This window comes from Mytilus edulis, chromosome 2, assembly GCF_963676685.1.
Source record: "Mytilus edulis chromosome 2, xbMytEdul2.2, whole genome shotgun sequence".
NCBI lineage: Eukaryota > Metazoa > Mollusca > Bivalvia > Mytilida > Mytilidae > Mytilus > Mytilus edulis.
This window is the reverse complement of record NC_092345.1, coordinates 83,062,899-83,089,746: the sequence shown is the minus strand read 5'-3', so window position 1 is coordinate 83,089,746 and position 26,848 is coordinate 83,062,899. Positions and strand designations below refer to the sequence as shown.

The following is a 26,848-nucleotide window of genomic DNA, read 5'->3' as shown; positions in this document are numbered from 1 at the left end:
TGCCTCACTATTAAAAGAGCCTAGTTACGGCCCTGTATAATATGCAGCAGCAAAGGACAGTTCTGTACGTAATCCCATTACTGGCCGATATTTTGTAACTGTTTTGCAGATCAGGAGGAATTAGCAATTGATTCAAATTGACAGATAAAGATGATAGACTGAGAGTAATGATCAATATTAAAGGGGTTCTGAACTTCTGAACGGTATAAAGATTAGAGAATAAGGGTCAAAGAAGATAAAAAAAAATAGAGAAAAATTGTTGAAAAAGTTCAAGAATAAAGAAATAGAGGCCCCAATCCAGAACTTAGTTTTATGACCAAAGAAGGCTAAAGTGTAAACTCAGTTTTTTTTATAAGTACTAGATCACACCCGCGAAATCGCGGGCATACACAGTTGTGAACTGTTGTAGGATTATTTTGTGTAAAAAAATATTATGTCTGGAGAATTTCATAAAAGTTATCAAAAGCAATCTCACTTTTTTCCAAAGTCCGTTTTCTGTTTCCTTTCTGTTAAATTCAATTATTTTCATGTTTCTGGCCTCAGACCACGATTATTCTTTTTCTTTGCTACAATGCATTTTTTTGGTAAAAGTCAAATCAAATTATCAAATTAAAAATTTGCATCGCTAACATGAAATAAATGCACCTGCTTATAGACCATTATTATTCTAATAAAATTAAATATGCTTCTAGGACAATCCATCAGTTCTTTTTTTCCTTTGAGAGCCCTAGCACGTGTATTAACATGCCAATGGCAGGATTTGAATCTTGTATAAATGACGAAGGCTGATTTGAGGGGTCACGGGTCGGAGGGTTCTTGATCCCGAAATCCCGGGCGTAAAAACGTGAAATCCCGAAGTGCCGAATTTAAAGAAATTCATATCCAGACATCCCGAAATTCGATAAAAATATTCCCGGACCACGTAAGGACCAATCCCAAAATCCCGAGCTTAAAAACACACGATTCCGACGTCCCGAAAAAGTCCCGCCTCCCTCAAATCTCTACCCTACTGTCCGTGACTTTGGCTAAATCACTACTTTCACTTTCAACAATAAATGTTTATACTCCATTTTAGGACATTATGTTTGCTAGTATGTGCGTTCGTTCGTTCGTCCATCCGTCCGTCTGTTCGGCTTCGGGCTAAACTTTTTGGTTGATGTAGTTTTTGATGAAGTTCAAGTCCAATCAGTTCGAAACTTAGTAAATAGTTATGTTCCCTACTTCATAATCTTTCTAATTTTTAATGCCAAATTAGAGATTTTACCCCATTTCACGGTCCACGGGACATAGAAAACGATAGTGCCGATGTGGCATCCGTGTGCTATGAACATATTCTTTTTTCCACATGTTTTACTTATTTCAATATATATATATGCAACTGGTATAACCCCTTAAATAGTAATTTCTAAGAAAACAGTAGACAGAATACAGAGAGTCTCTATATATAGCTATGTATATCATAGTAGTATAATTGTAGTTTACATGTAGATAAACGCGAAAAATAATTGTCCTCTCTAAGGAGGTATAATAGTTGTGGTTCTTGTGATCTAAAAACCATAATATGGAGAACGCTCTGATTGGCTTATTTATTTTTCATTTTTGTTATCCATCATACAATTGGTTGTACTTGTGCATGTTTAAAACCGGAAAACCTATGTATGACTTAAAGTCAGTCAAATGACGGAATCAAAATCCGGACACTTTTTTTGTCGTTTTCTCCCAAAATTAAGTCAATCTGAATAATCATAAGAATGGATGACAAATGCGACTATGCATGTTACCTATAGGACACAGAGGCATGATGATTAATTTATCATGGAAGGAAGAGAAGCGACACACAAAATGAGGTCTTCTCGTTTAATAGTATAGATTTATCATGGAAGGAAGAGAAGCGACACACAAAATGAGGTCTTCTCGTTTAATAGTATAGATATGCATTATTTTTTTTGATTTGAGGTTTCTTATGACTTTAAGTTGATTAATGTATTGATAACAAATATCTAACGTTGAAAATAAAAATCAGCTCAATCGGAAATATTGATACAAATATGTACCGAGTATTTCTGTAACAATATTTCATTTACTGAATCAATATTATGATAATTATTTTCCAAATATTAAAATTAGTTGGTACATAGAATTGACAATAGTCAATATTTTGAAATAAGTTATATTATTTTCATATAATTTTCAGAGTTAAAGCTTACATTTAGCGGTGAGGCAAAGATACACTATTGGAATACAACTGAGCCTTTTCGATGCGGCTATGAACGTTACTTTGAACAATCTGTTGTGATTCTGGAATGTGGTAAATATTGACGACATTAATTGCATATTAAAAGAAAAATATATTTTCATATTGTCAATTTTCTTAGTTTCTTTTAACTCTTCTGACGTCATACTCGTACTTTTTTTAAACTGAGTCTTGCTGTGCGCATTACTATGGGTTTTTTATTCTACAATTTCTACAATGGCTAAAGGTATAGGAGAAGGATTGAGATCTCACAAACATGTTGGAAACTGCCACATTTTGCGCCTGTTTCAAGTAAGGAGACTCTTGCATTTGTTAGTCTTGTATGTTTGTTTACTCTTAGTTCATTTATATGTTTTGTAGTTTAGTGTGACTTCCATTTTCACTGAACTAATACACAATTTTATTTAGGTGATAGCTGAGGACCACCTCAGGGTGTGGGATTTTTCGAGGCGTTTAAGACCCAATAGTGGCCTTCAGGTTATATTGCTATTAAAAAACAGAGACTGCAAAGATATGCTTAAAATAAAAAATAGTTATGTGTGATATGAAATGGCACGACTCTAAAATTCAAAAGGTGACAACAGTTAAGATACTACATTCAACAACGATTGGGTAAATATACATTCCCAATAAACAGCACTGACCAATCTAAGCTGCTATAATATTTCAAATTTGACAACGTAGAGTAATAAAAACATAGACTGCGTATTTAAATATCTCAAATTCATAGCAGTTTGATAATAATAAAAAAATAATAATAAATGTTTACTAAGGTTAAATAATTGAACGCAATTGATTACTTGTACAGCCCACCAAAACAAAACGAACCCTGTAATTTAAACTTAAATGGTTACCGATAACTGTTAAAGTTATGTACGGAAGCCTGAGATATTGAAAACGAGTGATGGTAGGAAAATTATTGATGGTAGGGAAAAGAAGTGACTCATTCTATGTTTTTCAATTATGCACTCTGGGGGAAATGTCCTTAGCTTTCTTATCCAAAAATTTTTCAAGAGCAAGTCTGTCGGGCCTTGACCAACCCTCGTTGTGGTCTATGATTGTGATGATAAGGTTATTGAGATCAGCTTGGCCGTGCCCAAGTGATCTGAAATGACGACTTACGGGGAGGTCGGGCTTACAGGTGTAGTCACTTCAATGACCATTCATGCGTTTGTTGGATGGCTATTCTGTCTCGCCAACACACTGCATGCCACATCGATACTGAAGAAGGTATACAACATTCTTGGTAAGAAAAGCTTTAGGTATGAGGCAGCAAAACTTTGAAACTCCTTGCCAAATGAGGCAAGCAGCTTATCAACTTTTGGCCAGTTCAAAAATTTTATCTCCACCTGGTGTTTTTCAGAAAAATGTACATGCAGTTCTTGTAAATAATGTACTTACTTGCTGCCCCATAACTTGATCTCGAAGCCTGCTGTTTTTTTGATGTTTTATCTATTTGCAGTTATTCTGATTTTTTATTTAACCATTTATTTCTTTTACTGATGCATTACCTTTGCTATAGCTGCATGCAGTCTTTTGTTTGTGCTTATAGTGTTTAAGTTTGCATGTGCTACTCTAATGTAAATACTATGTGCTACTATATATGTGCTAATATTAGACATTTGTTTTAATATATCTTGCTTAGCTTTAATTCTGCATGTGCAATCTATGTATTAATATATATATATATATATATATATATATATATATATATATATATATATATATATATATATATATATATGATGTCTGTATGTTTGTGTTGTATGTGTATCTGATGTTATTACATATATGTTTTGTTTATTAATATCAGTCGGTTAAAGAGCTCTTAAGAGCTCATGTTCTTTGTCATTATGTATATATGCAACCCGACTTTAAATAAAGATTACTTTACTTTACTTTTACTTTACTTTATCAGTCTACTTAGATTAAGCTGTTACAATTTTTTTTGAAATTTATACAATAAAAAAGTCAAACCGAACATCAGGTAAGACGCTTGTATAATTCTAAAAGTTTGTTAAACACGACATAGGTTATATGACTAATTACAACAGAAAGTTCAAATATATGCTTTAAATAAAAATTACAATGTGCGATATGAACTAGCACAATTTTAAAACTTTAACGGTGTCGACAATTATGATGTTACAAGAAAAATTGCGTCAGTAAGAATTCCAAATAAACAGCACAGAACAGTCTAAATTTGTAAATATTTCAGATTTGAACACGGTAGAGTAGTTACATCAGAGTCTGCGATGTTTAAAACAAACGGCCGTTAAAATATAATAATAAATTTTGACTAAGGTAAACTAGTTGAACGTGGCTTGGTACATCCCTAAAAAAATTAAGCAATTCATATTGTTATATTTATCTTGGAGATGAGTAAGGTAAAGAAATAGAAACAGAGACTGTAATAATAAATAATATAACCCAGATACACTGCATGGTGTCGAACTACATCTGTTCATTTATCCCATTTGGTGCCAAAATTGTTAATTGTCTTATTCAAAATCTTTCCCGAGTACGTCTATCCTCCCTAGACCAAGCAGAGTTGTGGTCAATGATTGTAGTGGTCAGTCTATTGAGATCTACCTTAGTGTGGCCAGGGGATCTCCAATGTCGACTAAGAGGAAGGTTTGGCTTGCATTGGTAGTCGCTACGATGACCGTTCATTCGTTTGTGAAACGGCTGTTCTGACTCGCCAACATACTGTTTACACTGTAGGAGATACACAACATTTGAAGTCTTGCAATTAACATTTCAAAATATGGTGTATTCTGTACCAGTGGAGTGACTGTTAAAAGTCTGGGTAACCCGAATTTGTTTGCAAGTTAGACATCGTTTGTTACCGCAACCCTTACAAGAGCCCACTGACGAAGAGCCTGGTTGAGAGGATAACTCAGCTCTCACCAGCAAGTCTTTAAGGCTTTTTGGCCTACGGAAAGCCAGTACAGGTGGCTCGGGAAAGATCTTGGATAGTTAAGGATGTTTTTCGATTTCTTTCCAATTTTCGCGGATAAGGTGAGATAAGTTGTCAAATTTTGGATGGTAAGTCAACACAAAAGGCACCCTCCTGTAGACCTTATATATATATTAGTATATATTTATATGTGTGTGTGTGTTGGCGACAATTAGGCATTAAATCCTAAGCAATAAACTAACACCTAGGCAGTACGTCTTTTGCCTAAATGATTTTAGGCATTAGCCTTAAATCCTAGGATATAAGCTTAAATCCTGAAAAATGTGATGCCTAAAATATAAATGCGAGTAAACGCTCAAATCAAAATACTATATAAGTAATGAGTAATAGTTAGATACAAAATATTACAAAGTTGAAGAGCATTGATAACCCAACATTCCAAAAATTATGCAAAAACACGGCTAAGATTATCTATACCTGGGATGTAGTTCGAGATTCATACTTTTGCAAATGGTAAACAATGACCATTAAATTGATATACATGATAAATATGTTATTAATATTAATTAATCTAAGTTACGTTATAAACATGAAAACTTTGTAGACATTTGTGTTTAATCATTTGTAATCACAAGTTGTGGAACTGTTAACAAAGAAAATTTACAGTGCAAAAATTATATCTTAATTTTGTCTACCTACTTTTGACCAGTTCATCCTACATTAAAAAAATATCCTTAACCGTTTCAAGCTATTGTTCTATGTGACAAACTTAAGATGAAGTTTCAAGTATATCGTAATGAATTGGACATGCTTTCCCAATTGCAGGTTGGTATGGATTATCGAACTTCAAACAGTTTTTTATAAATTAGAGTAGAAAACTTGATGTCGTCATTAGATATTTAGATAAGAGCCACACTAACATTGTAGTTACTTTCATTCCGTTCTCCATTCGTTTGGTGTGTTTTAACTTTTGGTTTTTACATTAGATTAGGGACTCCCCTTTTTTTTATTTTAATCGGAGTTTATAATTTTTGTGATTTTACTTTTTGATATACATGTAATGCAATTTTTTATGATTTATGTTCTGAGTTGATTCAGTTCAATTATATGTTCAATTTTATTTTTATAATGTATTAGAATGATGTACAATAATCATTTTCCGTCTCAATTCCGTCTAAGTGTTATTTTGTTTTGAAATTTTTCAAATTCAAATGCATTGACGATACATTAAGTACAAATTTCAAGACAAAAATAACTATTCGAATAAAAAAAAATCACTTATTTCTTCTGCCTGTAACTTTACAAATTTGCTTTTCCATTATAGACAAGGAAATAAAAGATGGTCATGAAGTCGAAGAAGGTGTGCACAAATATCCCTTCATTTTCGAACTTCCATCTAAACTCCCCACTTCCTTTGAGGATGGTTTCGCACATGTAAGCTACATCACAACAGCAATACTATTTACAAATATGCTGTATAGTCAGAAAACCTGTACAAGACTCATCACGGTCTTATCTCATCTAGATCTTAATGAAATTGATTACATTGACGTACGTAGTTTATATTAGTGGTTATATTATTATATCCTCATCTGCAACTAATAATTTTGTAAAACATCTTTTCAGCATACGACATGCAGCATATGTGGTTTTTATTTCTATAAACTGCTTCTAAATTGATTTTTCGAAGCAAAAACAAAGTAGCAGATATTTCAGGTGATGTTCGTTTGTTTAAAACAGAAGAGGATAAGAGCTGTACATTTCTATTGCAAATAAAATTAATTTAAAAGTACCATTATGTAGATATTTTTAATCATTGCATTGAAAAAAATGAATTGACAAATTCTCAGAAACTAGGATTAATTACCCTTATATACAAGACAAATGACCAATTAAATTTAGATAATTATAGACCAATCACCTTACTAAATGTAAATACCAAAATTATAGCATCCTCTTGCACAAAGACTGAAACCAATATTGCATAAAATCATTTATAGTGATCAAAACGGTAATGTAAAAAACAGATATATTGGATTTGATATTAGATTATTCGGAAAAATTCAATGTAGAAGGAGCAATCCTATTTTTAGACTTCACAAAGGCATTTGACTCGCTAGAATGGGAATTTATGTATTGTTCTTTAAAGAAATTTGGTTTAGGTGGATAAATACTGTATACACAGATATGAATGGGTTGCATATTAAACAATGGCTGGATTTCAAGATCCTTCAACATTGAGCGCGGAATCCGTCAAGGGTGTCCCGCAAGTTCTATAATTTTCGTCATTGCTGTTGAAATTTTAGCTAGTAGATTAAGACAAAATAAAACTTTTAAAGGTTTTCAAATCAAACTAGATAATAAAACCCATACCTTAAAAATAAGCCAGCTTGCAGACCACTTTGTTTTTAAATTCAAAATAAAAAGAGTCATTAACTTTGAATATCATAGAAATTTTTGGATCACTTTCAGGCCTAAACCTATAAAAGTTTTGGGAATATACTTTGGACTTATTAAAAATGATTGTAAAAAATTAAATCTGAAAAAATAATTAAAGATTGGACTCAAAGAAATTTAATTATGTTAGGTGAGATAACTCTTATTAAATCATCAATCTTACCGAATATAACTTATGTTGCATCTGTAACCGAAATTGATAACGAATACCTAGCAAAATTAAAAAAAAAAATATATAGTTTTATATGGAATAATAAATCAAAAAAGTTAATAGGGATATAATAAGTAAAAATTACCATGCTGGCGGGCTTAAAATGATAAACATAGATAAAAGAGGGACGAAAGATACCAAAGGGACAGTCAAACTCATAAATCTAAAATAAACTGACAACGCCATGGCTAAAAATGAAAAAGAAAAACAGAAAAACAATAGTACACATGACACAACATAGAAAACTAAAGAATAAACAACACGAACCCCAAATAAATATCTAGAAGCGATAAATATTAGTTGGGTAAAAATATTCATCGATAACGAAGATCTATCACCCAATTGGAAAGTCTTACCAAAATTTTATTTTGATAAATTTGGACAATTTCAACAATATTAATTTGGTCTATAAACTGAAAGAACTAATTCCACAATTTTACTTAAGAATAATCATATCATGGATAAATTCAAAATCTGAAAAAGAATCAGATCATCTATCATATAAACAAATTAGACAACAGCTTATATGGGGCAATAAAAATATCAAATTAAACGGTAAATGTCTCATTTTCAAAAACTGGATAAACAGTAAAAATCTATTTGTAAATGCCATTATTGATAATAAAGGAAAATTTAATCAAAATATGATCTTAGATAAACTATCCTGCCATGCTAACTGGTTATCGGAATATTTTAAATTAATGAAAGCAATACCAAAACAGTGGTAACAAGAGCTAACTAAAGAAAAATCAATTAAAACAAAAGTTGCTATTGAATCCGAATATACATTTAAAGATAGAAAAGGAAATATGGTATCACTTAAAAACATTTCTTCCAAAGACATCTACATCTCCCTCTTAAATAGATATTATGAAAAACCAATAGGATTTCAAAAATGGGACAACATATTTATATTAGAAAACAACACAAGCAAAAGAAAACAAATTATATCTTTTATTATATACAAGATAATAAATTCAAAATGTTAAGATGGAAATTTCTGCACTACATTTTACCAACCAAACAATTACTTTTCTTTTGGAAAATAACTAAAACTCCGCTATGTAATATTTGTGATGTCATCGAAGATTATGAGCACTATTTTTTTTACATGCAAATTTCTAAAATCATTTTGGGATCAAATAAAACTATTACTTGATAGACTTAAAATAGAACATCATATAATACCAATTAGATCACTTTTGTACGGATACAAAATAAACGATACAAGTTATTACAGTTTTAATGATTTAATAACAATTTTTCTTTTTACTGCATACAATGGATACTATATATCCGAACAAAAAACAAAATACATTAATGTGTTTGAAATTTTTAAAAAAGAATTTCTTCAATATCATGAAATATTGATAAATAAAGAAGTACCATTATACTCCAACCGAAGTTTATTTCGACAATCATTAATACTATATATTGATGTTCAAAGCAAAAATATTGGAAAATTCAAACGTAATACGATCACTGACGTGGTGATCATATATATAAAAAAGAGATTAACAAAACTTCCGAACTCCAAGGAAAGTTCAAAACGAAAACTCCCTTATAAAGTAGCAAAATCAATAGCTCCAATTCATCAAACGAACGGTACAGGCATTTAAATATGTTGAAAATGGTGGAATAAAACTGTTTTTATAGCTAGCTAATTCTCACACCTGTATGAGAGTCGCGTAGAATTCCATCATCTTAACAACCGTGTGTGAGCAAATCAAAAAGACATAATAGTTAAGAATGTCAAAAATGTATGAATACCAGTCAATGTTTTATCATATACACTGTAAAAACAACTGTAAACAAGAACATTAGCAAAAGTGAAGGACAGGAATAAGAAAATTACCATAGCAAAATAACAAAGCGGCGAGGTATAAATATCATGCCATGTCAAAGTATATAACGAAAAATTGACAAAATAAAGCTAACATTAGTATAATGTTCAATAGCAATAATTCAATAAAGCAAAAACAAAACCGGGTAATAAAATGAAAATAAAACCGAGGGAAACACATTAACTGTAAGAAGAAAATAACAGAACAGAAAAAACAGAAACACTGCACTGTAATACAATAAAAACAGACCCATCCATAAATAGAAACGAATTGTAGATTCCACCTGCCATATTCCTGACTTAGTACAAAACATTTTCAGATAAAAATGGTTAAACCTGGTTTTATGGCTAGCAAAACCTTCTGCACATACGATATTGGTAAAAATACCGCTAAAATGAAAACAATATTCGTCAGGAATACAGTACAAACAAACGGAAGAACATTCAGTGCAGACAAATATATTCAAACTATTACAATAGTACATAACAAACAGTGGATATCCAAAAGAGTGAAAATATACAAAGACAAATAAAAAGAAACACTCTACTATGTAATAAGATAATAAACAACGTCAGTACTTATAATCTTTACTAAATTACCATCATTTATTATTTGTGAAGTTAATACGGAATATTTATCAACAAGATCTTGGTATTTTCAGATTTTTTTTTTTTAGATAAACCAATTGTCAACTTTTGCTAAGATACTGGTTACTTTTTATAAAGTCTTAGTAGTAGTCTTTAACTGCAAGCTCTTTAAAACCGAGTTACATATTCTATATAGTCCTTATAGAATCTCCGACGAAACCACAAAAGCAAATTTTCCTGAAAATATAACATTTCCTTCATCCATCTCTTTAATTTTATATCAGCATAAATATATTTATTCTGTAGCTTTTTGTTATGCATCAATTTGTTTTAGGTTCCTTGTGAGGAGCAGATGGCAAAGAATCTGTGTTGTTTGTGCTGCACAACGGGCCCAGTAACTGGCATTCTACGACTAGATAGGACTGGGTATATTCCAGGGGAGACAATACATGTTAATGTGGAGTTCACGAATATGTCAAGATACACATGTAATATATGTGTTGTTGGTACCCAGGTAATCTGTGATTCCAATTAGAATTTCTTCATCATTTTCAAAAAGGAGTAGGGTGGTAAGGGCCAATTTTGACCTCGTCTGATGAAAGATTTTGGACACTTTTTAAATACTGTATCTACTTCAGAAAAGAAAGATTTGAGCTAATTAATTCTTTAAGACACTCAAATTCAAGTATGAAGAAAATACATATCAGATATGCCATAAAATGTCATCTTTCAGATGTTTTATTTTGACAAAAATGAAATCGGCCGTATCCGTGTTCACTCTCAATCTTTATATATGTTATTTATTATCATCAAATACAACTTACATTTTAAATATTAAGAATGCGGCCACTTCCATAGAAGACGGAAACCGTCAGATTTTAACTCAAATGCTAGAATTGATAAGATTTCAATAATTTAGCATGACTTATTCATACTGGTACCCGATAATTATGCATTGTATTGTCAAAAAACAGCCCATATTTATGAAGCAAAACATGAAACTAAAACTGATATATTTTGGGACCAAAAAGGGGTCTTACTAGAACTACTCCTTTTTTTTTTACATGTTATTTATGTAATTTGTCGGATTTTCATGACGCTTATACAGTATATATAAATAAACCAATTCTTTAGTTATAAAGTACTCAAAGCGTATCAATATTATATGGAAATGTTGTAGTACTTATTGCTATATACTATTTTGGTACAATTTATTTTGATGTATTTTATTTTTTTCATATAAAAAAAGGATGTGTTATGATTGCTAATGAGACAACTCTTCACAAGCGACCACATAAGACAGAAATTGACAACTACAAGTCACCATACGGCCTTCAATAATGGGCAATGTCCATAGCACATAGTCGGCTATAAAATGCCTCGAAATGGCAAATGTAAAATCCATTCAAACGAGATAACTACTGATTTACATACAAAAAATGGAACGCGAAACGAATATGTAACACAGTACACAATACAACCACGTTATTACTTGGTACTAACTTAGGACAGACATATGCAAAATATGGCAGTGTTAAACTTGTTATATGGTGTCAAACCCTATACCTGATCTACGTACAACAGCGCAGCACAAGAACATACTTTATAAAACAATTATTTAAAAACAAATATGATAAACAGCAACAAACAACAATTACCCACTCAATTACAGGCTCCTGACTTGGGACAGACACAAATAGAATGTGGCAGGGTTAAACTTAATTGAAGGCGCCAACCTTCTCCTAACCTGAGACAGCGGTGTGACAGTACAACAAAAGAACAGACTATCGAAATCAGTTTAAAAAGTTCCCTCATCAGATGAACACAAATAGAAAAACATCAAACATAAACACAGAGTGAACATGTCGTTTATTTATGAGCTACATATTTATTTTTTATTCGTATTTTATACGCAAACAAGGTCGTTTGAATTGTTTTACATTGCCATTTCGGGGACTTTAATAGCTGACTATGCGGTATCCGCTTTGCTCATTGTTGAAGGCCGCACGGTGACCTATAGTTGTGAATTTCTGTGTCATTTTGATCTCTTGTGGAGAGTTGTCTAATTGGCAATCATACCACATCTTCTTTTTTTTTAACAAGGACGGATACGCCCAATAAAAAGACACCAAAAACAGAAATGAGAGTGAGAGTCATGGTAGTTATTGACAGTTAGTTCAAAGCCAATAACAAATTATACAAAAAAATCATGCATAAAAAACAAAAATCAGTTAACCCAGCATCCAATGAATTCAAGTTAAGTGTAAAGACGTAATAAACTAGTCAGAGAAAAACATGACAATACAATGCCAATATAAAGGTATCGATATATTGTAGAGCAATGAATGTGCATATGTATTTAACAAAAATAAATAGTTTGATTTTTATTTACTGATAACTAAATGAATATTTATAACAATAAAACAATATGCAAAGATCTAATTACAGTGTTAAATTTGTAACACTTTAAGAAGGTACAACACATTCAAAGTGCCATTTGTGGACACCCATTGTGCATTATTATTATCATTAAAACCAAAGTGCAACGACTTTTTTTTCAAAATAATCAAGAAAGCGCGTCGAACGCATGAAGTTATATAAATCAATGCATTTGAATTATCATGAAAAGGAAATGTTTTTTTAGACAGTGTCGTATACTCAACTTTCCAAGAAGGACACCGAACACTGGTTTTGTCAAGCAGTTCGTAGAGAAGTTCATCCAGGAGACAGCGAAACGTTGTCGGAAAAACTTATTATTCAACCAATTCCCCCATCATCTGGATTAACGGGATGTGGGATAATATCTATAGACTATCATGTACAGGTAATATCACAATATAATTTGAAAGTGAACTTTCTGCAGGAAGCACCTGTATATTTTTTTTCTCGGTTATCTTCGGCACCTGATCATTCCAAAATTCCGTATTCGCTGGTATGAATTTATTAAAAACAATTCTAATCTGTGGTATACATTTCTAATCGATAGTATACCGTAATATACATTTCTAATTAATTATATACATTGAATCTATAATAGACATTTTAGTCTATAATATTCATTTCTAATCTATATTATACATTTATAATCTACATATACAATTCTAGTTTTTAACATACCAAAATATCCATATTATGATTGTTTCACAAAACATAATTATATAAGGGGTCCCTGAGATTTTTTTTAATCAGTTCAAGTACTATTTAAAGACTGGTTTCTGCTATTTGGTCTGAATGAGTACCTCAGAAAGAAACTATTGGGACAGATGGAACTGATCATTGAATAAAATTGAGAACTAAAATGGGGAATGTGTCACAGTGACACAGCAAACAAAATCCCGCACTTAAAGGCTGGTTTCAGCTGTCTCATTAACAAAAATGTAAAACTCTCAATTGAATAAAACACAAATCAGAGCAACCTCGATATTTACTATATTTTTGACTGTATCACCCAAAACAGTATTGGAATGCAATTATTTTGTAACAATGGTTCTGATTAGATGTAATCAAGCGTAAAAATCACCTTGTCTGTAACTAAGGAAGCCGGCAATTTGAATTGCGGAATGTATTGACATGTAATTTCTACAATAATAAGCAAAATACTCACATGTAGTACCTGAAATCAAGAAGCATACTTATGGCGTCACCTAGTTTAGGGACCTTAACATCTTTTCTCGGATTTTTTTTTAATGAAAATTTTACCCTGAAATAATGATTGAAATTTAATTATGAATTTGTTTTGCATTAGAAAAGGGATAATTGAATTGTATTTGAAACTTTGCGGACGTCCATCGGTAGTTGTACTGTTGCAAATACCCGTTTACCTGTATCCAATACACGTCGCCAGGTAAACTAAATTTGCTACAGTAAAACTACAAATGAACGTCCACAAAGCTTCAAATACAACACTGTTATTCCTTAAATACCCAGTACATCGATGTAAGAAAGGGAAAATATGTCAATTTTCAACTATGCAACTATGTGAAAAGTTTGGGAACGTTTTTATTCTTTACAATACAGTCACTCAAAGATACGAGTCCTATGAGTCTATTTATGATTATAAATTGATTATTGAAACCTACGTTCAAACGCATGAGTCTAAATTGAAAACTACATTCAAACCTATGATTGCATAGGTTTGAACGGAGTTTTCAATTTAGACTCGTTTATATTTTTTCGTTTGGCCTTGTATTATATTTTCACTTCGGTTGATATGATCCGTTCATCCTGTATTAACTCTTAAAATTCAAGAGTCTATCTAAAAATGAGGGTACTTTTTTTTCTAAAAATGAGAGTACTTTTTATATGGCCTTCCAAATACCGTTTCGATCCGTAACATCACTGAAGAGACATTTATTGTCGAAATCCGGATCTGGTGTACTAAAAAAATATTGACACCGTATGTTTGTGGCATAACATCGTGGCCACAAGTTATTTTTTTTTCTGTTTATATTAAGATCCATTTTGTTACATCTTGTGATCAATTTTATTTGGCAATCGCCAATGGCAGTCAGCAGGGTTAAAGAACATCAGTTGTTCGACCTGTTAGTCAAATGCGTTTTGTTTGAATATACTTTTTTGGTCTTTTGAAAAATGTTATGTGCTGTTTTTTAGACCATTCTACAACGAAACTTGTTTATATTTGTATATTTAAACACAACGCATGTATTTTTTTTGTACACCAGATCCGGATTTCGACAATAATATATATAAGAAGATGTGGAATGAGTGCAACTGAGACAACTCTCCATCAAAGTCACACTATATTAAAATAAACCATTATCGGTCACAGAACAGCCTTCAACAACACGGATCCTAGGCTCACACCACACATCAAGCTATAAAGGACCCCAGAAATTACGAGTGTAAAACAATTCAAACAGGAAAACCAAAGGTCTAGTCTACATAAATAACAAGAAACGAAATTTATACTTGATAAATTGCATGCTTATATTGGTGATTTTGAATCTGTTCAAAGTTTTGATTTTTCTACCCTGTATACCACATTGCCTCACATTCTCATTAAGAAAAAATTCACACACCTAATTAAATGGGCATTCAAAAAATCAGAATGTGAATATATATGTTCAAACTCTTTTAGGTCATTTTTTAGTAGCAATAAACAAAAAAACTATGTTAATTGGACATGCTTTGATACTATATATGCCCTTGAATTTTTACTAGATAACATTTTTGTTCGCTTTGGGGATTCCGTATATCGTCAGATTGTCGGAATTCCAATGAGGACTAACTGTGCACCACTTATTGCGGACCTGTTTTTGTATTGTTATGAGTTACAATTTATGACAAAAATAAGCAAAGACCCATCGAAACAACATCTGATAAACAAATTTAATAATACTTTTAGATATTTGGATGATATTTTGGCTCTCAATAATGACGACTTCAGTATGTATATTAATGAAATTTATCCTGTTGAACTTACTTTAAATAAAGCTAATACTAACAATGACCACTGCCCTTTTCTCGATCTTGATATCTATATCACTAATGGAAAGCTGAATACTAAAATTTATGATAAAAGGGATGATTTTTCATTTCCTATCAGTCATTATCCGTTTTTAGATGGTGACGTTCCCTTGTCACCATCTTACGGTGTTTATATATCTCAACTTGTACGATTCGCTCGTGTATGTAACAATGTTTTAGATTTTAACGAGAGAAATTTATGTATTACTGAAAAATTATTACACCAGGGTTTTCGATATCACAAACTAGTCAAAACATTTACTAAATTTTATCATCGGTATAAAGACATCATTCGTAAATATAGCTCAACATGCAGACTTCTAATACGTTCAGGTATTTCACATCCAATTTTTTATGGAAATATTCTTTATAAAGCACAAAGGTGTCAGTATTCACCTCAGAAACTTACAAAACCTTTGAATAGACTTATTAAGAAGGGATATAATTACGATACTGTTGTCAAGTCATTAAAGATTGCATATTTTGGTGTTAATATTGAGTCGCTGATAAGGTCTTTGCATCGGAACTAAACACATTTATTCTAAAACAGTTGTTGGCATGACACGGGTTATGTTCTTCTCATATATGTTATGATGGTATGATACTAAACCCCTAACGGGAAGGATTGTGCCTGATGTTCATATGATGAAATCATAATCTTTCAGTCAGTTTAATTGAAGTCTGGAGCTGGCATGTCAGTTAACTGCTAGTAGTCTGTTGTTATTTATGTCATTTTGTTTATTTTCTGACATCAGACTCAGACTTCTCTTGAACTGAATTTTAATGTGCGTATTGTTATGCGTTTACTTTTCTACATTGGTTAGAGGTATAGGGGGAGGGTTGAGATCTCACAAACATGTATAACCCCGCCGCATTTTTGCGCCTGTCCCAGGTCAGGAGACTCTGGCCTTTGTTAGTCTTGTATTATTTTAATTTTAGTTTCTTGTGTATAATTTGGAAATTAGTATGGCGTTCATTATCACTGGACTAGTATATATTTGTTTAGGGGCCAGCTGAAGGACGCCTCCGGGTGCGGGAATTTCTCGCTACATTGAAGACCTGTTGGTGACCCTCTGCTGTTGTTTTTTATTTGGTCGGGTTGTTGTCTCTTTGACACATTCCCCATTTCCATTCTCAATTTTATATAGGCAACACTATTCTACTGATGTTCAAATCTCATGAATCGATCAAGGAGATACAATTCAACATAACAAATAAACATTGAGAGAATACTAGTATAGCAGGAACACAAAGGAGCGATACTTGGTGTTTACAATTGATAATAATCGTCTAATTAGATACATGTTTACAATTGTTAATAATCGTCTAATTAGATACATGTTTACAATTGATAATAATCGTCTAATTAGATACATGTTTACAATTGATAATAATTGTTTAAATAGATACATGTTTATTTATTCTATTTACTTTTTAAAAGTTGAAGGTTATGCCCGTTGCATTTCGTACTCCGCCATTTTACATAAAACAAAGAATTGTTATAGGGACAGTTCCACTGAAGTCAGTGGTTGAGCAGTACACTATGGAGTATCCTGGTGCATTATCAACGACACCAACAGCTAACGAATGTAAGCATTATAACATAACATAGTGATGTATATAAAAAGTATATGTACAAGTTTTTTTTAATCTTACTTTGTGCATGATGTAGTAACATGTTTGTATACCCTTTTACTTATTTGTGAATAATATAATTATATATATGTAATTTAGGAATACTTTCTGTTTTCTTTGTGCATAGTATAATTACATAACTTTTTCAGCAGATTTTATCTAAATAGTTTATAAACTTAACTAAGGTAGTAGAACTATGTTCAAATCATCATACAATACCATAAAGAGTTTACTTTCTTTTAGATACAGTACTTTAATAATATTCAAAAGATGTTGACATATTTAAGATTAAAACAGTTATGTGTATTAACAAAGGCACATGTAAGCTCGATTGCGCATTCTCAAATATTTTTTGTATTACATGAAAAATAATATTTTGATTTTTTTTTTCAGTTCAGTTAACTTTCAAGGAAAGCAAATATGGACCAAAATATCATTATTTTGATTGTCTCAAAGACAAGGCATAACCATAAAAATGGTCAGTGAGATAAAAAATAAAGTTAGTCAGTCGAAGTTCTTTTAAATGATTGATTATATTCCATCCCATGTATCAGATTGTATTTCAGATTTAACTATCATGACTGACCAATAATGGAGATTTCTTTGTAATTTAAAAAAATGTGTACTACACTAACTTGAATTCGTTTTCTAACATGGAGAATTAAACTCTTATAATGTGGTACAGTTTTGTATTCTTGTCTTTCATTTTTGCTTATGTGCTTTGTCTATATGCCTCGTTGTGATATATTTGTTTATTTTTATAGTAATTGCGATTATAACAATGACAGCTGCTGTACCCCTATTTTTGACTTATTACATATAAGATCTGTTTGTTTTGTTCTCACATTGTTATCAATATAATGGAATTTGATGCAACTGTCTTACAAGTGGGATGTTTTGCTATCTATAAAATCAGGTTCAATCCGCAATTTTTACATAATAAAATGCATGTAATGAGTCAGGAATATGACAACTGTTATCCATTCGTTTGATGTGTTTATGCTTTTGATTTTGCAATTTGTTAAGGAATTTACCTAAAAAAATGTATTTTCAACGAGCAGGACGACAAGTGCAACTTGCGTATCAGGATCTGCATACATGTTGCTAATATTGTTCGTCATTTTGTCGTCTTCAATTATTGTCATGGAGTCAGTTTTGTGATGAGTTAATTGTTGTTTGTTTGTTGGTCGTTTTTATGCCATGGCACTATCAATACAAACATATAATGATGTAGTATGATTGATAATAAGACAACTCTCCACCAATGACCTAATGACATAGAAGTTACCAGCTACACGCATCGTACGAATTTTGACAATATGCAAATTGTCATACCGTATGGTATGTCCTCACTCAATAATGAAAAATAGATAAAACTAATTAAAACATGAAAACTAACGGCCTAATGTATGTACAAAAAAATAGGAATAACAATAATGATATACACACGATATCAACTGAATACAGGCTCCTCACTTGAAACAGGCACCTATAAAATGTGGCGGGTTTAAAAGAAAAAGAAAACTATACTATATAACAGAGTTTCTACGTTAACAGGCGTAGGACAAATGTCTCCGTTATATTTTTGATAAACTTGTTAATGTAAAGACTAGTTTCATGTATATGATGGATATATCAATGCTATGGAAAAAAGCAAAATCACAAAAATACTGAACTTGCAGGAAAATCTATTCGGAAAGTCCATAATCACACGGCAAAATCAAATAACAAAACGCATCAAAAACGAATGAACAAGAACTGTCATATTCCTGACTTGGTACAGTCATTTTCAAATGTAGAAAATGATGAATTAAACCTGGTTTTATAGCGCTAACCCTCTCACTTTGATGACAGTCTCATCAAATTCCGTTATAGTTACATTGATGCGTTAACTAAACAGACACAATGAATAAAATAGTCAAAATATGGGTACATCAGTAATCATCCTATTACAATTTTAAAAGGAACAATTTGAAAGAAAACAAAAAACATCTATCTACAAACACATTCATTGATTTGTGTGTCTGACGTCAGAAAATGTTAGCATATAGGGTTAAAAAATAAAAAGTATGTAAGAATAAATTTCAGAAATAGACCGAGATTGAAAATAGTTCAAAAGTTATAAATAGAATTTATAAGAATCCACAAATAGTTAATTCCACCACGCGATTGAATGATTTTGACGTTTATGGTTCAACGTATTTTGTAATTCATAATAGAAATAAATCATAATGACATAAACTAGAACAATAACATACTGACGGGATCTTTAAAAGTACAGAGTCACGTTATAAGAACCAAAGAAATACAAAAAGTCGCATATACAAAGCACGCCACCAAAAAATGAAAGACAATACAAAAAGATTGAACTTTAGTTGCATAGTATGCCATCACTCAATAATGTTTCACGTTTCAAATAGATACAACTGAATACAGGCTCCTCACTTGAAACAGGCACCTATAAAATGTGGCGGGTTTAAAAGAAAAAAAGAAAGCTATATCACAACAGAGTTTCAGTTTCTACGTGAACAGATGTAGGACAAATGTCTCCGTTATATTTTTGATAAACTTGTTGATTTAAAGACTAGTTTCATCTATATGGTGAGTATTTTATTGCTATGGACAAGATTGAACTTTAGTTGCATAGTATGCCATCACTCAATAATGACAAATAGATACAACTAATTAAAACATGAAAACTAACGGCCTAATGTATGTACAAAAAAAAATAGGAATAACAATAATGATATACACACGATATCAATTAAATACAGGCTCCTCACGTGAAACAGGCACCTATAAAATGTGGCGGGTTTAAAAGAAATAGAAAACTATACTATATAACAGAGTTTCTACGTGAACAGACGTAAGACAAATGTCTCCGTTATATTTTCGATAAACGTGTTGATTTAAAAACTAGTATCATCTATATGGTGGATATATCAATTCTATGGGAAAGAGTGAACTTCTGTTGCATATGTGATGCAAAATACACGAAAATACAATAATAAAAAAATATCATCAGAAGTTGAGTCCCCTCGTCCTGAAGGTAAACAAACAAAAATGGCCAATGCAGACAATATTCAGTTCTGTATTAAATCGATAGTTAAAATCAGTAAAGAAATTAAAAATGGTCAAGATAGTATGAAAAAGATGTTTGAGTCGATAATTGACAAACCAAGAAATGATGTTATATCTACAATTGACTAAAAAAATCGAATATTAATTGCTGTTTCTTATTTAAACATGGATGACATGGTAAACTTAATTCAAACACTTTCAAAACATTTTGAGCAAGCTGAAAACTTCATTATGGTCCCACTGAACAAGCCTCAGAAACAAATCTACTGATCAAGGTGTTAAAGGTAATACATAACCGACAGATCAGTTTAATGACAATGACGTAACGGTCATAGTAAAACATTAACCATTAACAACAGTCGAGAAACGCCCAAACAAAAAGCATCAGCTAACAGACAGCTTCGGCGAGGTTTCGTCTCAAATATCAGTGGTTGCAACAAAACATTGACAACAAGACAGTAAATCAAACCAGGTCTCGTAAAAATCAGGTTTCAAAGTCAGGATAAGAAAATATTTATACAAAGGAATAAACATAAGTTAATAGATATTGGTTCTTACAAATATGTTTACATCTAGTACTCTAAATCCTGTATTGAAGGATTAATCGATGCAAGAACACGCACTATTTTACGGGAAATACCACAAGGTAAATCGTACAGGGTTACCGCAAACGGAAATATTCTTAAAAAATCAAATTAATCGGTTGCTGACACTGAAAATACTTACATGACACAATAGAACGATTAGGACAACACCGGGAACAATGATAAACATAAAATTGGGACACTTTAATTATATGCACATAGACTCAAAATCATAAGGAATTACGTACAGCAGTTTTAGAGACAGTGAATACAGACATTTTGTATCTGTGAAAAGCTTTGAAAAGCATTTTTAGCCATGGCGTTGTCAGTTTGTTTTAGATTTATGAGTTTGACTGTCCCTTTGGTATCTTACGTCCCTCTTTTATAACCACTGGGTCGATGTCTCTGCTGGTGGACATTTTGTCCCCTAAGAAACATCATCCGCCCAGTAGCAAAACTACAATTGCATGAATTTACGAAGATCTAACAGGAAACTGGCTCGGACGTCGCCCAGTATAAAAAGGTCCGAAACAGACGTCACCATGGACACGGTGTCGTCTGATACGGCAGGCGTCCCCTCATCACCAGACATGACAAATATCACAAACATGACTCATTCAGATCATCGTCCTAGTGACAACAGCAATATTACACATATACAGCCATGTTCAGTTCTCCTTAAAGACATTTTGGTTTTTGATGACACAGTACAACACTGTCGCATTTCGAAATGTGAGACCAAAGGCTACGGATTAGAGTGCAACCTTTGCGGATTGGTATACGTCGGTGAAACGAAAGGAAGGCTAAACAAACGTTGGTGCGGTCATAGATCAGACATTAACCTCAATGCTAACGACATTCTATACCAGCATTTCAATCAGCCCGATCATTCCATCGTTTCCATGACAGTTCGCATTATCGAAAAGATATACCATAGCTCTAACAATCCTAAACTTTCGACAACTCTCCGTAGACAAAAAGAGGACTACTGGATTAGACAATTGGGAACGGAGACACCTTATGGTTGCAATGACAAAATTGATGGTATAGGTATTCTATCTAGTCCTTCGTGTAACTCGGTGAATGTGATGAATATTTTCAACTCGACTCCTCGACGTGGACGCAGTCATGGTCATCGTCATTATACATCACCTTCTCTGCATGATATATCTATCAATGACTTGCTGCCATTTATACAAAAGCCGTTAGGTATTCATCACATTCGCACGAAACTTTATTCACTACCCCTTTCAAAACTTCATTCTCTGTTCAATTTATGTTTGGAATACACTGTTACAAACCCTCATTCAAACCAATACAAAATTACAGCTATAATTTCGGATATTGCAAGTCACAGACTTTTCAAGCCAGTCCGCATTGGCAAAGATGAAAAAGAGAAAAGATCTTTCCTTTATCTTTCCTTTGCCAACAAAGGTATCGATGGCGTCAACTTAGGCAATATCCTTCATAATAAATTAGTTCAATCGAAAATACCTCCTTATTTCAAAGACCAGTCTGAGCCAATCATTTCTTATACCTATACCAAACCTATTGCAACTAAAATTTTCAATTACAAACACGTTTTGCAGGATCTCGATATTGACGACTTCAAGTCTAAACCTCCTGATTGCACTTGTGCTAGTTCCCAATTCACATATAATCCTGCTGGCCACGTTATTACCGTTGACCTCAACATTGTTAATAACACTTCTCTACGAAATGTCCGAAATATCGTGAGCCTAAATCCATCAATGCCCATGCTACATCAATCTTTAAAGACCCAAATGTTGCAAAACACCTATCCTACCTCCATGACAAATATGTTGTTGTCCCCGCAGATAAAGCCCCAAAGAACATCGTTTTTGTATGTAAAACTCATTACATTAACTGCTTGATAAACGAATTAGGTATTGACAATTAACTTGGAAACTCAACATATACCCTCACGACACTTACCAAAGAGAAAATTCTGGATAATCATAGGTCTGTTCTGTGTTCCTTTGGAATTTCAACCAAAGATGAAGAACTGGATCTGCCATCACTGTATTGGATACCTAAACTACATAAGTGTCCTTACAAACAACGGTATATTGCTGGGTCTTCCAAGTGCTCCACGACACCTCTTTCTAAATTATTAACATCTATTTTATCATTAATCAAAGACGGGCTTCAAAGTTATTGTGAAACTGCCTATTCTAGAGGGGGCGTGAATCAGATGTGGATACTTAAAAATTCCAAAGATCTTTTAGAGTACATACAATCTAACTCTCTTTCATCTTGTAAAAGTATTAAAACATTTGACTTTTCTACTCTGTACACTAGTATTCCACATTCCAAACTAAAAGACAAATTGAAAGAGTTGGTATTGCTTTGCTTCGTAAAAAAGAATGGCCAACGTAAGTTAGGAATATCCTTTAACTCTACTTTTCGCTATATAGATGATGTTCTTTCACTAAATATTTCAAAATTTGGTGACTATGAGGAACGCATCAATCCAATAGAGCTAGAGATAAAGGATACTACAGATACAGTTAAGTCGGCCTCATATCTTGACTTACATCTAGAAATTGACAATGAGGGTCGGTTGAAAACAAAACTTTACGACAAAAGAGATGATTTCAGCTTTCCAATTTTGAACTTTCCATTTCTAAGTAGCAACATTCCAGCAGCACCTGCATACGGGGTGTATATCTCCCAATTGATACGATATTCCCGTGCTTGCATTTCCTATCATGATTTTCTTGATAGAGGGTTGCTGCTCACAAGGAAGCTATTAAACTAAGAGTTCCAAATGGTGAAGTTGAAATCATCCCTTCGTAAATTTTACGGACGCCATCACGAGTTGATTGACTGTTATGGAATAACCGTTTCACAAATGATATCGGATATGTTCCTTACGTCGTGACTACAATCCCCTTCCCTTTCATAAATGTGACCTACCGAATAAGACTATTTACCGGCTTACCCTTCCGGAGCACCTGAGATCACCCCTAGTTTTTTGGTGGGGTTCGTGTTGTTTATTCTTTAGTTTTCTATGTTGTGTCGTGTGTGCTGTTGTTTGTTTGTCTTTTTCATTTTAAGCCATGGCGTTGTCAGTTTGTTTTAGATTTATGAGTTTGACTGTCCCTTTGGTATCTTTCGTCCCTCTTTTGAAAGAAATTGATAAAATTGAAGTTGATGGTTATACTTGGAATAGATTAAACAGATTAAACAAACTATACATACACAGTACATTTCGGCAGAAGCCTTACTTTATATATTTGTATAATACTTTAATAAATGTACAAAAGAATAAGATGTTTCGCGGGTTAACTTTGGTTCAGGTCAAAAGTAAAGGGGTGTTCCCAATGAAACTTAGATATTGGTAAGAAGGCACTTTGGTAGAACACCCCTCCTCATTCAAGAATGGTACAGCTATCATTGGGTATATAAGAAAGAGCAAATCCTAGCTCTTGGTTATTCGTCTGATGCTACGAAGACGATGGCCATGATACGTACGGTATGTGATTAGAGAAAGGATACTTGAGATCGTTCTCTCTTATATAAATCTGTCACTAAGTGTAATAAAGAACAGGTTGGTGCCTGTTAATATTCTCTAATATATAGAATTGCATTCATGATGTAATGCAACAATGAACAATGTTCGTGCCTGTTCTTTAGACTTGTTCAACTGTTGTTTGTCAAGTATGAAGTTAACCGTACAGGACAAGTATGGATCTATGTGACCAACTTGTAGGGTACCACAATGTACCATTAAGACAAGTCATAGCTTGAACGATATCAACATATATAGGACAAGTATGGATCTATGTGACCAACTTGTAGGGTACCACAATGTACCATTAAGACAAGTCGTAGCTTGAAGGATACCAACATGTATAGGACAAGTATGGATCTGTGTGACCAACTTGTAAGGTACATAATAAATGCAACAAGAACAATGTTCGTGCCTGTTCTTTAGACTTGTTCAACTGTTGTTTGTCAAGTATGAAGTTAACCGTACAGGACAAGTGTGGATCTATGTGACCAACTTGTAGGGTACCACAATGTACCATTAAGACAAGTCGTAGCTTGAACGATATCAACATATATAGGACAAGTATGGATCTATGTGACCAACTTGTAGGGTACCACAATGTACCATTAAGACAAGTCGTAGCTTGAAGGATACCAACATGTATAGGACAAGTATGGATCTATGTGACCAACTTGTAGGGTACCACAATGTACCATTAAGACAAGTCGTAGCTTGAAGGATACCAACATGTATAGGACAAGTATGGATCTGTGTGACCAACTTGTAAGGTACATAATTGTACCAAGAGGACAAGTTTGTTCCTCACCAAGGACACATTTGTAATAGTACAAATTTTTACCAGTTTTATATATTTGAAGTAGAATAATTGTAGATAGTTTATTAAAACACAAACAGCAGTTGTACATATTTTGGTTCATTGACATTAATATATGAATGAAGATTATTTGATGTATATTTTGTATATAGAACATTTTGGATCCAGTATCAAACTGGTAACGAATTCATTATAAATAGACAGAAACAGACACACTTACCCTGTGTGCACGTTACATATATTATTGTAACATATTTGTTTACTGATACACTTGAAATATTGAAAAAACTTTTCAACTTCCTTGGTGAACGTAGCAAACTTCCAGATCAATCAGTTTTGGTGACAGACGATATGTTTTCTTTGATAAGTGTAAACTAGCATTGAAAAATTATGATATCACATTGAACAAACTAGAGAAACCCAGTAAAATATACATAATATATACACTGAACTCTGTGATGTCCTAATTAAGGAGATGAAAGATAAAATTCCAGTCTTTTCAATACCAGTGGATCATCAAAAATACGGCTTAAGGTGAAAAAGCAATTTTGAAACGATAAGCTTCAAACATTTTGAAATAATATGCAATTAACAGAAAAAACAATACTTAAAGTTCAAAGGACATGCCAGTGAACTAAGAAAAAAGTTTCAGTTAGCGCAAAAAATACAAAAAAAAAAAAAAAAAACCAACTAGCATGCTATGCCATTATGAAAGGCAATATTAGCGAAGTATGTGCACTGACATTGAAACTATGATGATGAAGAATCCAATTGATTTTTTAAGCAAAGTCAAACAGTAAGGGTATCGTAGATATTCTTCTATTCCAATGAAAATATGGGGATGAAAAATTTATTCAAGCTCAAAACTTAAACATACTTTTCAAGCGTTTACGTTTATAAAATTGATAAATAATTCAGAAAGTATGGTTTCAACTCCGTCATAAAAAGTAAAGCATAGAAAGATTTGGCAATTATATTTAAGTCCTTCTTGGTCATATAGATTTCAGCTGTTTCGCTTCAAACAAATATCCTTGGCTACAAAATATTTGGCTTTGATGGTTTCTGGTTATGCTAAATCCACTAAAGCGTTTCGGACACATGGAAATTACCAAGTGTTGCTTTTATTATTATTATTTTTTGCAACCATTGTTTGCATTTTTACTGTACTTTGTTTTATTGGATGTTATCTGATTCGATGGATAAACGTATTTGACATGTACAATTTGTCAAATAGCGTAACAGATTAGGTATTATATTTAATGAATTATTTTCAATTAGCTTTTCCAATTATAAAGTTGATACTATCTGACATTAATATGAAAGACTATACATTTATTAATTTTAAAGTTGCAGATGAACTTGTTGCATTGTTTAACTTAATTATCATATTACAATTAATACAGTTCATTATGTTTTAAATCACTTGAAGAATTGAC

The 26,848-nt window shown here is 32.4% G+C and overlaps 1 protein-coding gene across 3 annotated transcripts in view; it reads left to right on the top strand.

Moving 5' to 3' along the window:
* Positions 1-17,919, top strand: part of LOC139510317 (arrestin domain-containing protein 3-like) — a 28,750-nt gene extending 10,831 nt beyond the window's left edge. Inside the window, exons 2-7 of one of the 3 annotated variants that reach the window (XR_011661871.1) lie at positions 2,195-2,308; positions 6,499-6,725; positions 10,608-10,787; positions 12,918-13,097; positions 17,266-17,349; positions 17,789-17,919. Coding sequence is in view for 2 of the 3 variants with exons in the window: in XM_071296829.1 (XP_071152930.1) it covers positions 2,195-2,308; positions 6,499-6,725; positions 10,608-10,787; positions 12,918-13,097; positions 17,202-17,349; positions 17,789-17,862 (923 nt within the window). In the remaining variant the exon portion in view is untranslated. Of the gene's footprint in view, positions 1-2,194; positions 2,309-6,498; positions 6,726-10,607; positions 10,788-12,917; positions 13,098-17,201; positions 17,350-17,788 lie in introns of all 3 variants that reach the window. The other 2 variants (XM_071296829.1, XM_071296830.1) reach the window with 2 other exon arrangements.
* Positions 17,920-26,848: the final 8,929 nt, after the last annotated feature.